General features: G+C 30.6%; 3 protein-coding genes and 1 long non-coding RNA gene across 4 annotated transcripts; 1 reads left to right on the plus strand and 3 right to left on the minus strand.

The window, feature by feature from the left end:
* Nucleotides 1-534: 534 nt before the first annotated feature.
* On the minus strand, nt 535-7003 carry LOC126666857 (acid phosphatase 1-like). The gene is made up of 3 exons (XM_050359740.2): nt 6440-7003; nt 1008-1214; nt 535-915 (listed from the first exon to the last, which is right to left on the minus strand). The coding sequence occupies exons 1-3, from the start codon at nt 6820-6822 to the stop codon at nt 738-740; spliced, it is 768 nt and encodes a 255-aa protein (XP_050215697.1). The 5' UTR covers nt 6823-7003; the 3' UTR covers nt 535-737.
* On the plus strand, nt 3190-5616 carry LOC126666862 (uncharacterized). Its single transcript, XR_008790071.1, has 2 exons — nt 3190-3623; nt 4666-5616. It is a non-coding gene; the product is annotated as an uncharacterized LOC126666862 (long non-coding RNA).
* A 161-nt stretch (nt 7004-7164) lies between the features above and the next one.
* On the minus strand, nt 7165-8688 carry LOC126666856 (acid phosphatase 1-like). Its single transcript, XM_050359739.2, has 3 exons — nt 8158-8688; nt 7613-7822; nt 7165-7516 (listed from the first exon to the last, which is right to left on the minus strand). The coding sequence occupies exons 1-3, from the start codon at nt 8541-8543 to the stop codon at nt 7339-7341; spliced, it is 774 nt and encodes a 257-aa protein (XP_050215696.1). The 5' UTR covers nt 8544-8688; the 3' UTR covers nt 7165-7338.
* A 2128-nt stretch (nt 8689-10816) lies between these two features.
* On the minus strand, nt 10817-13818 carry LOC126666852 (uncharacterized). The gene is made up of 2 exons (XM_050359735.2): nt 13013-13818; nt 10817-11872 (listed from the first exon to the last, which is right to left on the minus strand). The coding sequence occupies exons 1-2, from the start codon at nt 13606-13608 to the stop codon at nt 11203-11205; spliced, it is 1266 nt and encodes a 421-aa protein (XP_050215692.1). The 5' UTR covers nt 13609-13818; the 3' UTR covers nt 10817-11202.
* Between the last annotated feature and the right edge of the window lie 4291 nt (nt 13819-18109).

The following is an 18109-nucleotide window of genomic DNA, read 5'->3' on the forward strand; positions in this document are numbered from 1 at the left end:
TCAAATTATAAAAATTGTCATATTCTTAATTTACTAACTATATTTAGACCGATTTATGAGTTCTCAATCCATTTACTAGTTAAAATTTTAAATACTATATAAACTTATTTTGGAAAACATATAGTAGTATATTATGTATGCTGTATAAACATTTTTTTTTCTTTCATTCATGTCCTTTTTCAATCCACATCAGTTTGGTCAGAGTCTGATTTTTGAAACACAAAACACTAGTTATGGTGATATGCTATGTTTCGCAGAAAATAAAAATGCATAATATGCAAAATGATGAAATGAATGAAAAATAATAAAAATATATTAACCGCTTTTAGAAACAAAATAATGGAACGCCAAAATATAAGATTTAATAGTTTCATGTAACATATTTGATATGCATACTTCATTTTCTTATTTTTATTATAGGAGAGTCAACTCTAGTTTACTTGGCATGAACTTACAAAGGTTCAATATTTAGAAGTCTGAGAATACCTTCTGTCCAAACCAAATTTGAACATGCAAGTTTTTTGGCAGCCGAAATAAATAACAAATAGTTCAACATTTAAAAATTCATGTTTGAGCTTGTGCAACATTTCCAAATTGTTAAACAAAGAAATTACAACAAGTCAACAACAACGCTGTAGTGAAACAGCTTCAGCAAACAAAAGGAAATGAGATGCAACAGAACAACAATAGCAATCGAATCGTCACAAGTGTTACATTTTTCGTCTTGCAGAGATAGTTTACGCAAGGTAATACAACGGATTCGGAAGTTTAAAGGACCTTTTCGCTACTGCAAATCCCAACAAGTCGCTCCATTGATCTCCCGAGTTTCCATGTATTTTGTACCCTTCCTTTACCAATTCCATTCTTTTCTCCGATTTGTACACAATGGCCGTCTTGCCTTGGTCTGTCACTCCCCTGTATCACAAACCAATGCCGATCAATTTTAACACTATTTAATAGTGCGTTTGATTCAAATGAATTTTACTAGTACGCAACATCTCACATACCTCAAAAATAGTCGTTCCCAGTCATTATATCCTGCAAATAGAAGGTTTTTACTAGTGGAATTTCTTTGATGTTCACTCCGCCCAGTCAGTAGAAAAATTGTAAATCCCAGACGCTTTAACTCCTTGTACAAATTTAAACTTGATGGTAAAGCAGGTGCTTTAGCTAAATTCACCCACTGATCATAAGATTTCTCATCATAGGGTTGTCTACATTCAAAACATTAAACACCTAATTAATTCAAGATATAAATGATCCAAAAATCAAATTGTTTCCACTATCAAATGTTATAAATTGATAGAACTTAACTTTAATTGTATCGGTTCAATCGAATCGATTTTTCTCATGAAGCACATTATTATTACTAGACAGCTAGGTGACACTGACAAAGATACAGAAAAATGGGATATTTGAACACAAAATTGTGAATGCTGTTACTTAAAAGTTTTTTACAAAAAAAAAATGAAATTTTGTATCTGAAATGTTTTCATTACGAAACACGCCAATTAAATGAAGTGTTTGTGCTAACTAGCTAGACACTTACGAGACAAATAAAAACATAAATACAAAAATATTTTAAACGACATTCTTTCATATTTTCGATTCTCACTTAGTCATTTAATGTTTTCGGATTTCAACTATGATTTTAAATTTTTTAATTGAATGTCGCCATTAATAAATATGACGTGGCATCAACTTAAGAGCTCATGGGCATGCAAAATCCTGATTTAGTAAAAATTAGTAATATAAAAAAATTTAGACGCATTTCTTATACTAACAATTCTTATTAAATTGAGATTTTATTTTATGTAGAAAAATAAACAACTAAAAACCATTTTCACCAAAAAATCTTCTTATCGAAATAAAATTAGTATAATTTACTCGCTAAAATAAAAGATATTAAAGTATAGCAATTCAAATAAAAAATGATATTAATAATTTTAATTATATTAGGATTTTGCATGTCCATAAGCCCTTAAATTACTAATTTTTTAAATATATATAAGTAATATAATCTTTTTATTTTCACTGCCTACTTTAATTTTTTTTATTTTAGCGAGTAAATAATAATTTTATTAATATTCGGTCGAATTGATTTTTAGTTGTTTATTCGTGTACATAAAAAAATCATGATTTAGTAAGAATTAGTAGTATAAAATATTTATCATCTTATTTTTTCATATCATTACTTTTTACTAAATCAGAATTTTGCATTTAAATCAATCCCATGATATATTTGTTAACGGAGACATCCAATTCATAAAATATTAAGATTATAGTTGAGATCCGAAAAACATCAAATGAATAAGTGATAATCGAATAATGGCAGTGATAATCGAATAAGCCATTATGGTAACTTTTGTACCTTTTTACTAAAAGACATTGTCACGTTGTAGTTTTGTGACGGGAAAAGAGTGTCATGTCAAATTGTTTTAATGAGAATGGATTTTCTCGTTAACTCGTGTTTTTTTTAATTAAGGAAAGAAACATGAGTCTAAATTGAAATCGGAAATACATAAGAGGGCCAAATGAGAATTTTAACAAAAATTAGAGTGATTTTTGTACATTTTCCCAAAAAGTTATATAACTATTTAGATAGTGTCAAATTAATCACGTATAACTTGTATGACATACAAATTTTGATCTAACTTTTTGTGTCACCGATTTTTTTCTCAATTATGTCCAAACTTTGAACTTTATTTTTAAAATCCAGACATTTGCATCCTTAATTGCAATCAAATTAGTATATTATTCTTTTTAAAAGTTGGATATGATTTTAAAATTTTGGCTACAATAGATAAAGGATAAACAATTTAATTAATTTTAAATTATTATTTTTTTACTTAAGATTATTATAGTAGTTATATTTTTATTATTATATAAAATTATTTAAATATCTTAATTTATTATCATAAATGATTAAAATATATATTTTTATACAGATAGTTTTTTTCTATTTTAAAATGGGTAAATTGTATTTTTTTTGTATAAAGTAGGGATAAGGTACAAAAATGACTCTATTGTTTATTTTGTGGCTCACATGGCCCCTTAATGCTTTTTGAGTCTTAAAAATGACCCTAGCCTTATCAAAATGGAACAAATATACCCTCCACTATTAGACGGAAGGCTATTTATTTCACTTTGATAACGTTAAGGTTATATTTGTTTCACTTTACACTACAACAATATGAATTTTTAGTGGCAAATTTGCAGTGGGAAAATAATATTTGCCACTAATTCATATAAATTTGGAAACTTTTGTGGCAAGATCAAAATATGCCACTATACTCCAAACAATGGTGGCATAAATAAAAGAATGCCACTGTTCTCTTTTTATTAGTGGCAAATTTGACCTTTTGCCATTAAAAAAACTAAAAATAGTGGTACTAAAATATTTGTAGAGAGCGGGAATGAAAAGTGAAGGGCGGGAGTGAAAAGTTAAAGCAGTTGTTAGGGTTTCTGATTGGTAATGAAAGCTTCTCTTCTCCATCTGCAAAATTGACGAGCTTCTCTTCTCCATCTGCAAAATTGACGGGCTTCTCTTCTCCATCTGCAAAATTGACGAGCTTCTCTTCTCCATCTGCAAACGGGCTTCTCTTCTCCATCTCCAAAATCAAGTAAGACATTGAAACTTCGTTTTTTTTTCTCTCCTTCGCTTTAATAGTCGATGTTATTCAGATTGGATCAGCACAACTGCTTTAGCATAATGATAATGATGTTTGAAATTTTAATTATCTTTTATGCTAGCTTAGTTTATTTTAATTATTTAATTAATTGAATCAATTTTAAAGTAAATTAGGTTATTGATCCAATTTCAATCTCTGTAAATTTTAATCAATAAAGTTAATTACTATTAGGTTATTCGTTCAACTTTCATATTTTAATCAATAATGTTAATTAGGTTATTTGATCTACTTCTGATCATTTTAGATTCTCTGATTGGGCAACAAAAGTGTCCATTAGTTCATCAATATCTTGCAATTGGTGATGATCTCTTTGGTGACTCAGTTCTTTTTTTATTGATTTTGGTCTAACTAATATGTATAGTGCACTCATTAGATAAATGCTCTTTTGAATTGATTTTGTTTTACTTTTAATTGAAACTGATAATGATACATTGTATTTAAAGCATTTAATATCGCTGCTTGGATAATTTTCTTTTTGCAGAACTTGACCCCTAATTTTCTTTAAAAGGGTATGAGTCGAATTATTTCACTCTAGCCTTCCATTATGTTTTTCCATGAAATTAGTGATTATTCAATACCATTTGTTTCCAGGTGAGAAGTTGGTGTCCTTGTTTATAGTATGCACTACAAAAATATGATCTTGTATTTGAAACTCTTCACATTGATGTTATGTTTATTCAATTAGTATAGAGTTTAATCATATGTTACTGTTAGTTGATTGATTCTCTGTTTTTGTAAGGTTGTTTTGGTATGGTTTCTAATATTAGTTGTTGATCAATTCAAGTTTAATCAAATCTTAGTTGATCAATCATTTGCCACCACAGATGATGCTTCTCATTATGACAATTCCCTTATGTCTCCTGGTTGTACTCATTCTTATAGTCTGGTTAATCTTTTCTTAATTTGATTTTGCATAGCTAATTTTATTATTTATGCAATTTTTAGTTACTGTTTCATTTTGACGTTTATTCAGCAAGGAATTATGTTAGGATTCCATACCGCTGCTTGGTTTGTAATTGTTATGATTTGACGGCTCGGGTTGTTGCTAAAACAGGTCCAGTTTCTCTGCTTGCATTTGAATCAACTTTCATTCTACACTTGTGCATAGTAAACTTTATTGTCTGTAGGCTCACAATGTGGGTTAAAGAATCAATAGTATCAAATTAAGAATGTCCACTATAGATACATTTGTGCAGCATATCTTAACAGGTATGTTATAACTCAGCATTTGCAACTAATGATTTCATTATGCTTATTAGATGGTAAAAGTTGGGAGTCATTTGAAAACCATGTTATCTTATCTCCATGTAGTCTGCCGGCAAGTTAACATCAGAGTAACTGTTGGCCTTTTTTGTTAGTTAATTTTCCTAGTGTGCTTATAATTACTATTGCTAGGCCTAGATAAAAGATTTTAAAATTTTCTTTTGGTACAATACAATTTTTTCCCTTAGATAGTACTGCATAAGGAAATATGTTTTTTAATAATGTTGTTTGAATAAATTAAGCGTTGTTATTATTCAATGTCAAATGCAAGATGATACTTATTAAATGAGACATCAAGCACATCAAACTAATGGGTTTATATTTTTTCATAATCTTCAGAACTTGCTTATTTGATTATTTTAATTTGATAATTACATTATATGTTTAGTTTTATATATCTAGCTTAATGAGGATCAACATTTATCCGCATGGAGATGATTTGAAAGCTAAAGCAGAAGCAAGTAAATGGTGGATGGTAGATCTTGGTGGCAGTGATCCGAAAACTGTTTATGGAAGAGCTATCATAGAATAGGATAAATTTATGTGTTCAATTGTAATTTTTTGTACTTGTGCAGTAAATAGAACAAAGTTGATAATTTAAGATTATTGTACTAGTTTGGATTGGTTTACAAAGTTAAAATGAATGTGTGTTTTTAATTTTTTTTCCGATGTTCTAGTGGGAATTAAAAAAGTGATTAATGTGTTTATTTATATCACAATGCTGCTAAAATGATGGTCACTTAATTTAGTGGCATAAAATGTGTAGCAAAATTGAGGAAAGTAGTGGCGCATATTTATTGCCACTATTGCAGTTTCATTTAGTGGCAATAAAAATATGCCACAGAAAAATTAAATTTTATGGCAAAATTATTGCCACTATAGGCTTCTATATTAGTGGCATAGATCAAGTTTGCCACTAAAACGTAATATTAGTGGCAAAATTTAAATTTGCCATAAACACTTTTAGTGACTCACTTTCAGTGGCAAACCAGTGGCAAAATTAATTTTTGCCACAAACGATTTCAGTGTCAAATTTTAAACATTTTGTGGCAAAAAAACTTGCCACAAAAAATCCATTTTGTTGTAGTGTTAATAATGTTAGGTCATTTTTGAGACTCGAAAAACATTATGGCAATAACTAATTGTAAGCCACATCAGCCGAATTAATGTTTGAACACGCTACTATTGGATGGAGGTATATTTATTCCATTTTAATAATGTTAGGGTCATTTTTGAGACTCGAAAAATATTAAGAGGCCAAGTGAGACACAGAGTATACATTATTCATTTTTGTACCGTAACCATAGTGTTTACGTAAAGTGTAAGAAGAACCAAAAGTAAAGTTACATGTGTTCAGTTTTAATTGGTTTTACTTTAAGTAAAACCCGACAAATGGTCGTCTGACACATATGAATTATTGTAACATTATCAACCAATCGCAAAGATAATGCAACAACAGCCATAATTTAATACGTAGTACGTACCCGAATCGGACCTCATAGTAGGGTAGATTGGAGAGCAGAGTTTCATCAATGTCGAACACCCAAGCGTCCTTCCCGTCGCCGGTGACATTAACGGATTTAGCAAACGAAATAGAATCAGCAGCGACGACTTCGGAGTCCGATAAGTAACGTTCGGCGGTCATGTAATCTTCGACGTAGCTTTCGCATCGTGCTGGCGGTTTGACCCAGTAACCGGCGTTGTTGGTTTCAACTGACAGTCTCCAGCTGGAACAATAGAGACCGTCGTCTTTGCTCCATGTTTTGCGGGCGGCTGGGATTTGGATTGTGGACTGGGAAAGAGTGAGGGGCAGGAAGGTAAATAGGAGGAGAGTTAGTGAAATCGAAGAAGAAGATGATGACGTCATTGCTGGAGAGAAGCAGCCTTATCGCCGTTTTAGCCCCTCACCGCTGGCTACTGGTCATTTCTTTTTTAGCTTGGAGTAACTGATTATGCTTCTTATAATACGTTTATACGCACCGTTTTGACTTTGAGTAATGGTTTTATAGAAATCTTTTGTTTAGTGGACGCGGTAAACGACACGTTTAGTCTTATACCTTTATTTATTCCACTGCTGCTGTATATTTGGAATGAACATTGCAAATGTTTGTATGACAATTGTGAGGCTCGATTGCCATTTAAATAGGTTTTGAACTTATTGGTGCGGACAGTCAGTTATTTTGCAACAAAAATAACAAGTAGTTCAACATTTAAAAAATCAAGTTTAAACCTGTGCAGCATTTCCAAATTGTTAAACATAAAAGTTACAGCAATGGCGCAGTAGTGAAACAGCTTCAGCAAACAAAAGAAAAATAGAAGCAAAAAAACAGCTGTAGCAGTCGAATAGCCATAAGCGTTACATTTTCGTCTCGGAGAGAGAGTTTTATGCAATGTAATACAATGGATTCGGAAGTTTAAAGGACCTTTTCGCTACTGCAAATCCCAACAAGTCACTCCATTGATCCCCTGAGTTTCCATGTATTCTGTACCCTTCATTTACTAATTCCATTCTCTTCTCCGATTTGTATACAGTGGCTGTCTTGCCTTGGTCCGTCACTCCCCTGTATCACAAACCAATGTCGATCAACTTCAAACTAACTAATAGTGCGTTTGGTTCAAATGAATTTTACTGTAATGATACGTAATACATCACATACCTCAAAAATAGTCGTTCCCAGTCGGTGTATCCCGCAAATAGAAGATTTTTACCAGTGGAATTTCTTTGATGTTCATTCCTTCCAGTGAGTAGAATAATTGTAAATCCCAGACGCTTTAGCTCCTTGTACAAATTAAAACTTGCTGGTAAAGCCGGTGCTTCAGCTAAATCCACCCACTCATCGAAAGATTTTTCATCAAACGGTTGGTATCTATATTCAGAACAATGCACACCTAGTTAATTCAAGGTATAAATGATGCAAATAATTTAAATTACTAGAGTTCTATTTTAATTGTACTATCAGTTTAATTGAATCAATTTTGGTCAGGTCATCAAAATTATGATAAATGGGGCAATCTCAAAATCAGAAAAATTCCAAATTTGTTTGAAGAGCCAAATAAATTGTTCCACATGTTCAGTTCTACTTGGTTTACCTTTACGTAAAATATACTAACAAATAATCGTCATTCGTCAGACACAAATGAATTATTGAAACATAATCAACCAATCTCAAAAATAATCCAACGGCCAGAATTTAATACGTACCCGAATCCATGGACATCGTAGTAGGGGAGATTGGAGAGCAGAGTTTCGTCAATATCGAAAACCCAAGCGTCCTTCCCGTCGCCGGTGACATTAACGGATTTAGCAAAAGAAATCGAATCAGCAGCGACGATTTCGGAGTCCGATAAGTAACGTTCGGTAGTCATGTAATCTTCCACGTAGCTTTCGCATCTTGCTGGAGCGTTGACCCAGTAACCGGCGTTGTTTGTTTCAACTGAGAGTCTCCAGCTGTCGCAATAGATACCGTCGTCTTTGCTCCAAGTTTTGCGGGCGGTTGGGATTTGGATTGTGGATTGAGAAAGAGCGAGGGGCAGGAAGGTAAATAGGAGGAAAAAAATTGAAATCGGAGAAGAAGATGATGACGCCATTGCTGGCGAGATGCCTTACCGGCGTTTTAGCCTCTCGCCGCCGGCGATGAATGGATTTGGAAAGAAATCAAAACTACTGCTCCGATTTCGAATTTCTTTTTTGGCTTAAGTTTGGTTACTATTAACTTATTTACGTCTCTTTGGAGTTTAATCGTCGGAAAACGACGCCGTTTTGAGCCAGTCTTATAGAATTCTTTTGTTTAGCTGATGCGATAAACGACAAGACGTATAGTTTTATACTTCAAATTATTCCGCTGCTGCTATATATTTGGAATGAATAGTGCAAATGTTTGTAAATAAGGCTGAATTAGCATTTAGATAGGTTTTGACAGTCTGGTCAACTGCTGGATGTTTGCTAGATAATAGGAATTGATGATAATTACTACCTGATTAAAAAATCTTCAATAACAACTAATTACTTATCTAAAACTTTGACAGGAGTATTTTTCTAGATCAGCGCCATTACTTACCTACATATTATTTTGACAAATTTCTAAACCAAAAACAAACCGCACACATTATAAACCAGTAAAATTAATTTGGTTTGATTTAATAATTTTTTCTATAAAACCAGTTTAAACCATCATAAAAAAATATTTAAACTTTAAATAAACTTAACAATCAAGTTAATGAATGTAGACATTATTTAGGAAAAATACAAAATAACCGAAAATCATAGTAGTTCAGATAGTGGAGGAAGTTCACTGACGAGCCATAATTTTTTTTTGGAGGGACAAAAAAATTATAACTACCATTCATAAAAAGAACACTATAATTTTATCAAAGTTTAGCTAAGACCGGCTTATGTTTTATCGAGATTCAGCTAAGACCGGGTTACGTCCTCGGACACTGTTCAAAATACTCCACTAATATTTGTAAAAAGTTACAAACTAAAAAAGAATACAAAGCGAAGTTTATATGAGTTACTTAGACTAGTTTGTGTGGAATGAAATGATTAAGAAGAAGAGAGTGGCTTTTTCTATAGGTGAAGGAAGATCCCACCTTCCACTTCCGAAATAATGTGGGACAAAATCATATTATAAATTTGCTTATTTCAATATTTTATTTCAATTATTTTTTTTAATAAAATAAAAATTAGACCTATTTATTAATTAATTTAATATATAAATATAAGAGTTTTATAATATTAAAATTTAAAAACAATTGAGTACAACCTAATTAATGAACATTATCTATACTTGATAAAAAAAATTCCCACTCTATTAAAAAGACAATTGTTGAAGATATAATAGTATCTAGATTTAATAATTTTTTATTTCATTTTCTGGGAGGGCAAGTGCCATTGCATGCCTTCCTTTATCTCTGTCCATGAAGAAGTTAGTAAAACGTGTTAAATAAAATAGGCTTACTTAAGGTTGTTCCGAATTTTAAGGCCTCAACTAAAAATATATTTTACATGCTAAATTATGGCTACTCAGATAAGCCTTAAAATTAATTAAATAAATAAAAAATTAGTTACGGTATTTTCTGGGAGGGCAAGTGCCACTGCATGCCCTCCTTTATCTCTGTCCATGAAGAAGTTAGTAAAACGTGTTAAGTGAAATAGACTTACTTAAGGTTGTTCCGAATTTTAAGGCCTCAACTAAAAATATATTTTACATGCTAAATTATGGACTACTCAGATAAGCCTTAAAATTAATTAAACAAATAAAAAATTAGTTACGGGCTCCAAACTAAACCCACTCAATTCCATAATCCACCCCACACCGAAACCTAACTTTGAAGAGGGGTTTATTATCTTCCCTTCAATACACTTATAAGCCCATAATATAAACTCAAGTGTCGTCTTTTAAATTTCCAATGTGGGACTTTTGCCTTTTAAATAACTCTTTAAAAAACAAAAACACACAATAAAAGTATACCTTATACACAAGAAATTCATTATCTCCAAGGTTCATCGGGTAAGATTATGAATTTTGTACTAATAACATGTCAATTCAGATAATTAATTAGTATTCCAATTATTATAGAGCATTTAAATTAATTAAAAAAGTAAGTTCAACCATTGATATGTCAATCGATGGATTTAATCTGATTACACTATATGTCAAATTATTAATAGAAAATCATAATTTTATATGATCAACTGAGTTACTATTGAAAAAACATAATGAATATAAACAGAGAACATAAAAAAGAATACATGTGGAAGACAGGAAGAGTACTTAAGAACAAGCAAGTATAACTGTTGCAAATATAATAATACTCGAATGTAGTAAAAGTAAACAAATAAGGGGAAAAGTGGAAATATATATGAGCAAAAAAAATTGAAACTACAGTTTCTGTACAGTTTAAATAAAATTGATTATATATGCAAAATATTTGCAAACTCGTACATATAAGAGCAATTATGAAACATAAATAAAACCCTCTACTACTCCTATTAGTATAAGGTGTTTGACAAAACCAATCAAAACCCAAAAAGAATTGTGAATTCCAACTACCCTAAATCACCACACTGCTAGCCAAGAACAGAAGATCTTACAGAATTTCTGGATGAAAATTTCAGTAATAAAAGAATTATCAGCAAAATTTTGAAAAAAGTGAAGTAAACTTGCAAAAAGAATAAATTTTTCTCAGCTCAGACAAACTAATCTGTTTGATCATCACCGCAGAGCGAAAAATATATGCTATAGCTTCATGAAAACCAGTCTTGCTCATCGTAGCAAAGCTCCTTTCGAAGCTTATGCGAGAATAGACGACAAGCGTCCATACTTAAATCAATTGCAGCTGAAACTGCTACAAATAAAGCAGCATCAGCCATACAAGTCACATGCTGAACACCAACTTGTACCACAGGCTTGCTAATTTTACCTTCGCCTTCGACGGTAGCGCCCATCACGAAACCTTTAACGGGTGATCTCGAACTCATCAAGCCTGAATCCTTCATTACTCTACTATCGATGCAAAACTCTCCGCCTTTTCTTGAACTCATTGTAGCTTCAGCAATTGGGATACCGCGGCTTGGTCCACCATTGTCGATTACGAGCTCAAATTTGTAACCTAGACCGTCTATAGGACCTCTCTCTCGCCACGCCTCGAGACGACCCCATGGTTTCCAATTGCTGACTGAGAAACCGTTAGGTCTGAGTATTAACCATGCACCTGGGTTCGATCTGGAAACCCGGTCCGTCCCAGGGGAGGGAACGAATGGAGTGATGATTGAAGCGGCTGCTACTGGTGAGCCGGAGAGATCGTATATCATTATCATCCATCCTTTTCTTTCCCTTCCTGGCCGTTCTTTTTCGCTGGAAAATGTACTTCTCCATCCTCTGTTGCCGTTGAGAGTGAAATCTGATGGCAGAGATCTGATTATACAAAAGAGATTTAAAAATATTAAGTCTTGTTGAATACAAAAAAAGAAAAAAGTGCTGTAAGATTCGGACCAAATATTTGCACATGAAAGGGAATCAGAGGTAGTTGTGTTTGACAGTTGAGGAAGATTTGCAAATTGTCTGTTTGACCAAACTGTTAGAGCATTTGAAAATGAACTAAACACTTAATTATTGAGCTGTCTAGTTTAAGTATTAGTTATTATTTAACAGCATTGTTTATGATAAACAAGTTCTAAATTAATTATCTTCCATAGTTGGTGAATCTACAAATTTTATAATGGTCAATTTTAGGTGTTCTTGCTAAAATTTTATAATGGAAATTTATCTACAGGTAGCCATTCCTGAACCTCTGTTAGGGAAGAAATAGCAAGAAAGCAGACCAAAACGTCAAAATTCCAAATGTCTAAACATAAAAATGTAACAAATGTTCATTTTCCCCCTGAATTTGGCACAAACTGACAAAAGGTCAATTAACGTCAATTTCCTAGTTTTAGAAAAGACATCATAAACTTGACATTTTGGCCCGTTTTACTCCCTCAGATGAGGTGATAGAAAATGATTGAAGTATGACAATTTAAAATTAAAGGATAAAACGAAACAAAATATCAAGTTGAGGTTGTTGTTTCCAAAGTCATGAGTTTGACTTTAATTGATTTTTTTTGCCAAGTTTTGAGACATTGATAAAAATTATCATTCATACACTGAACTGAATTTCTAATTCTTTCCTTATAAGAAATTTCCTCTTTAAAAGTATGTTTCGTAGTATTGCTATCTTGTTAGATTAAATTACCAATTAGATCAAAAAACTTGCTATAGATAACAATAAATACAGAAATGGACTAACAAACACCCAAAAGTAATGAATGAATTGAAAAACAAAAATAGCTAAAAAGGTGCCCCAACTTCGCATGTGGTGTTAGTTACCGGCTAAACAAAGAAATTGACAACCCACATGCTTATCTTATCAGAAATTCACTAACCATTATTATTCCATATTCATTATTACCCTTAACTACCCACAATTAGCGCCATTTAGTGGACCTACTCCTACCCCACTAAAGTGCACCACATAGTAAAAGGTTGAAAACGTAAAAATCAAGGTTAGAAAGTTACCGAGTTCGTGAGTTCCGGTCAGCACTAAACTTGCAACTGAAAACAGGCTGTCGTATATTTCCTTGAATCTGAAAAACAACGGGGCTACACTCCGGTTCACCGCCGAACTGAAAAATAAACCGAGGGTCGGGTTCAGACCGAACCACTATATGAAGCTTAGCCGCCGGTTTATCAGGCTGGTTCCCAAGATTTAACCAACCATTTTGAAACACTCTTGAATTAGTCACGCCAGCATTACCTAACTCAATACTGACCTGAACTTTCCCAAGTAACTTCCCGCCGTTGACTCCACACGTGCGACCCATACGGCCGGTATAAACCTCCACGTGTAACGCAGTCGGCTTAGCAGAAAGACGACGGATAACACTAGCGTCGAGATGAAAACCGGTAGCGGAGGTGGTGGTGTCCGGCGAGGAAGCCGAATCAGTACTACAGAGAGGGATGAGGGCAGTTTGGGAAGGGAAATTCTTGATACGTAGTTTACAAAAACACGGAGTGGCTGACGGATGAACACCGGAACCGGCGGGTTTAGTGGCTAGAGGAAGCTTTAAAGCGAGTGATTCGATAATTAAACGAACAAACGGACATGGATCCATTGCTTGAATTGAAATTCTTGAGTCTGTATCTGGTTTGATTAAAATGTAGGTAAGTGGTTTGAAGACATGAACTCTGTTGTTGATGATGATATGGAGAATGGTTGTCGGCTCTGACTGTACTGGTTTTAACCTTTTAAGTTTCTCTCTCTAGATTAGTTTTTTGTTTCTCTCTCTAACTATGGACTACTGCTGATGCATACAGCTTGACAAGTTTATACAAATAAAGCTGCTGCTTTGTTGCCTTGCTTGTTATTTTTTCTTTTTTTTCGCGGCAATTTTATATGGAGCGATCATAATTTGTTTTTGTTTTATACGATTTGTCGTTTTGTTGATCAGGTTGATGGTATTTAATATTTATTTTAAAAAAATTAATATTCTCTTTAAAATAAGTTTATTCAAAATAAAGTTGGTACAAATCAATAGTCATGTATACTCTGTTCATAAATTAAAATAAGAAATAGAAAAGAGATTTATATGCTTAGATTTTAGTTGATAAAAATCGTAATACTATAAGCTTTATAGAAACAAATTTGATTTTATTACTTACAAAAATCTTAACAATTATTTTCCATAAATTTATTTTGAATTTGTATAAGATGACGTGTCATTCATTTGTAAATTGTAGGTGTAATTTTGCTGAGATGAATATCATTTTTAACAGTCACGTCATCGTATTATTAAACCGTATGTCAAATTAATTAAAAAAAAATTCTACTTTTTTTTTTTTTTTTTGATGGTAAAAATTTCTACTTATAATTGAGATATTTTAAGGTTTATGTTTATGATTAAATTAAACAAATAGATTTAATTTTTATATTTTTATATTATTGTTATTTTAGAAAATGTATTCATGAATATATTTAATATTCAATATTGACTGAATATTAATTTTACCATTCTTAATAAATACATAAAATTATTTAGTATAAAAATATTAAGTTTTGTCTAATCTAAAAATATGTATTTATATTTTTCTTTTAAATAAGTAATTGAATATTATCTAATCTAACTCGCATCATATTTACGATTTTATCCGACTATATAGAAGATGCATAGGGAAAAAATATACTCTAAACCATTTTAAATTCAATTTGTAGTTGTTTTTACTTTTGAAAAGTAAAAACATTTCCTTAAATATATTAAATTTGAGTTTATAAGTAAAATAAACATAAAAAAATATACTCTAAACCATTTTAAATTCAATTTGTAGTGGTTTTTACATTTTAAAAGTAAAAACTTTTCCTTAAATATATTAAATTTGAGTTTATAAATAAAATAAACATTAAAAGAGATATCGATTAATTATAAATAATTAAACATGCAACGCGACTTTTAATATGAAGATACTACAATATTCAACATCCTTTTAAATTAAAGAAAATTTATTATATTTAACCAATTTAATACAGTTATTATAAATTGAACAACGTAAATTTGTAATTCAAAATCTTTATTTATAATAAAAAAATAAATTAATTAAATATAATAGTTCATGTCCAATTAAATTATGAGGTCATCTTGATTTAAAATATAATACTAAAAATTGAAACTATATTAAAAAGGTATCAACAGACTACTGAAATTTTAAACTCAATAAAAAATAAAATTAATAGGATAGAATGAGAAATTAGAGAGAAAATGAAAGATGAAATTAGCAACATGATAATATCGTGAGGGGTAGTGGGTTCAAAGACAGCTGGCGAAAGCTGTCACCACGTTGGCAATGGCCTCACAAATGCCAAGCTGGACGTTTTGATTTGGTTTGCTTAAAAAGTTTTCTCCGAAATATCAGCCAATAGACTGCCCCAATAAAGATTGGTTGACGTGGCATTCGCTGGCGCCGTTTCTTCTTCAATCGCCGCTTTAGACGGCTACTCTCGACGGCGCTGTTTATATGAACCATAAAAATAAGATTAAACTTTTAACTTATCTCAAAAAAAAGTTACTACTTATATAATATTATTCCGTCTCATTTTATTTAAACAAATTTTTTATTTTAAATTTTTTATTTTAAATTTTTTATTTTACTCCCTTTATTTTTATTTTAGGTGTTCCATTTTACTCTCTCCTTTTTTATTTAGTTTTAGTACAAATCATTTATTAACTAGTAGAGTTATATTAATATTTACTCCTATAATTTAAAATAAAAGGCCAACTTTCTTATTATGTGTAATTTTGGCTAAATGGACAATTAAAAAAGAAGGGAAGGAATATTTGACAGATTTTATTTATTGTTTGCACTGTTTTTTTTTCTCTTTAATTAATGCATTTAAAATTATATTTTTAAAAAATTGTAATGTATTTAATATAAGGCCAAATGACCAATAAATGCCAAACGTTTCATGAAAGTTTTACAAAAGTTCAAAACTTTCAATTTTTTCCAATTTGTCATAAAACGAATAATTCCGTTTTAATTTTGTCTAATTATGTAATTTTGCTATGTCGCGTCTATATGACGCTGATGTGCATGCCACACATCAGCACCATATAAGCAAAATTGTGTAGTTGGACAAAATTGAAACGAAATCACGAGTTATAGGACAAATTGGATAAAATTGAAAGGTTTGGACTTTTGTGAAACTTTTATAAAAAGTTTGATCTTTTTTAATTATTTGGTCTTAATATAATATGAAGATATAGAAATAAAGTTATTAAATTTCTTAAATAATATGCAAGGACAAATTTTGTCAATTAGTTAGGGATAGAAGGAGTATTATTAATTTAGTACTCTTATAATCCACTCTAATTGGGAAAACAATTCCCGGCATAAAGTAAAGTAATTAAAATTTATTAAAAAATTGTCGATTAAAATGAAACATTAAAAAAAATCATATCAGTTAAATTAGAACAAAATTTACTTTATAATCATAAATTTATTATTGTTTGCCTCAAAACGCAAGAAAGAAAAATATAAAAGTATTCAACCCCCCACCCCCCACAACAAAACCCGAGTCTTGTCTCATTTAAACATGTTCATGGCCGGACTCAGGTTAGACCTACCTAACTTTTTTATCTTTGATGTAAGTCTGAATCTAACCCTAGCTTCATTTTTGTTGTCCAAATCCAGCCCTTACATTCTAGTTTGCGAGCTCCGGCCGAACTTTTGCACTACAAAAGAAATTATGAAAAATAAAAGACCGAGTCCCCATAAAATAGTAGAATCTTTCGAGTTTGGACTAGTTTAGTGTTCAAATCCGAACCTAAGTGAACGGGCCTGGGCATGACAGGTGAATATAAGGCCCATGAACAAATATATTATATTAAAGAAGAGACATAACTCATTTTCACATACATTTAAGAAGTTCGTATCATTTTCTAGTGCTATTTTATATAGAATTTTTTTTATTCCTTTTTCTTTCTAAAATTAATAACTAACATTAAACATAATTTTCAATACCACTATTAATAGGGTAAAATCTAAAATGAAAAAGACTATATTAATTATCGTCTTCTTAATACATATGCAAAAAGCAAATATTTCTTTTTAAATGGGACGAAGAAGTGTATAATAACATTACTTCTGTATTTAAATATTAGTCATTCATATCAAAATAATATAAATTTATAAGTCAAAAGAATTGGCATTAGAGATTTACTTTTTATGTACCATTCGACTTGAATACAAATTAATTTAAATGTGAAAAATTCAAAGGTGACGTGTTATAATTGAAATTAGTCAAGAATATTATGTATTGTTCCAAAAAGAATTCCTAAATGCATATTCTGAATGGTTAATGTATAATTTAACTCCTTTTGAAAGTTTTAAGTTGGCTTTTTTCTCTTTTATATTTAATTCAAATTTAACTCATATCGTTTACTGTTTTTAAAATCCATATATTGTTGAATCTAATATGTTGCTATTGAAAAGAAAATGTAAGTATAAAAACAAAGGTCATTGTGATATTTGTGTGATGAAGGCATCTATTCTAATTTTTATGAACACTGTCATGTTAGCTTGAAATAATAGCAGTTTTCTGATGATCTGACTTAAAATAAGACACCTATATTACAATCCACTGTTTATAAAACTGGACCGGAAAGCGAACCAATTTTATTGAGTGTTTACGGTTCGACCGATTCAACCGGATTGGATTGGATTGGATCAAATTTATTAATTTTAATAAATATAAATAATATAAAATAAAAATGCCTACATCTATAAATAAGAAAATGATAGAAAATTTAAAAATTATTTTTAATATTTAATTATGCAAAATATAATTATAAGTGATCAATGTTTAAAAATATATAGAATAATTACTTTTATGAGAAAAAGAGTAATTTTTTTCATTGTTTTTTAAATTAAAACTATATAATTAAAGTTATAAATAAAAAATACAATGGTATATTTAATAAAAATTAATTATTAAATTTTGAAAGTGTAATTATAATTGATCAATATTTTAGTGTATATAAAATTATTTTATTGAATAAAAAAGTTAATTTTTATTAAAAATAGAGTAATTATCAATTTCTGTAATCAAATTTAATAGATAAAAAT

The sequence above is a fragment of the Mercurialis annua genome, linkage group LG2, assembly GCF_937616625.2.
Source record: "Mercurialis annua linkage group LG2, ddMerAnnu1.2, whole genome shotgun sequence".
Lineage (NCBI taxonomy): Eukaryota > Viridiplantae > Streptophyta > Magnoliopsida > Malpighiales > Euphorbiaceae > Mercurialis > Mercurialis annua.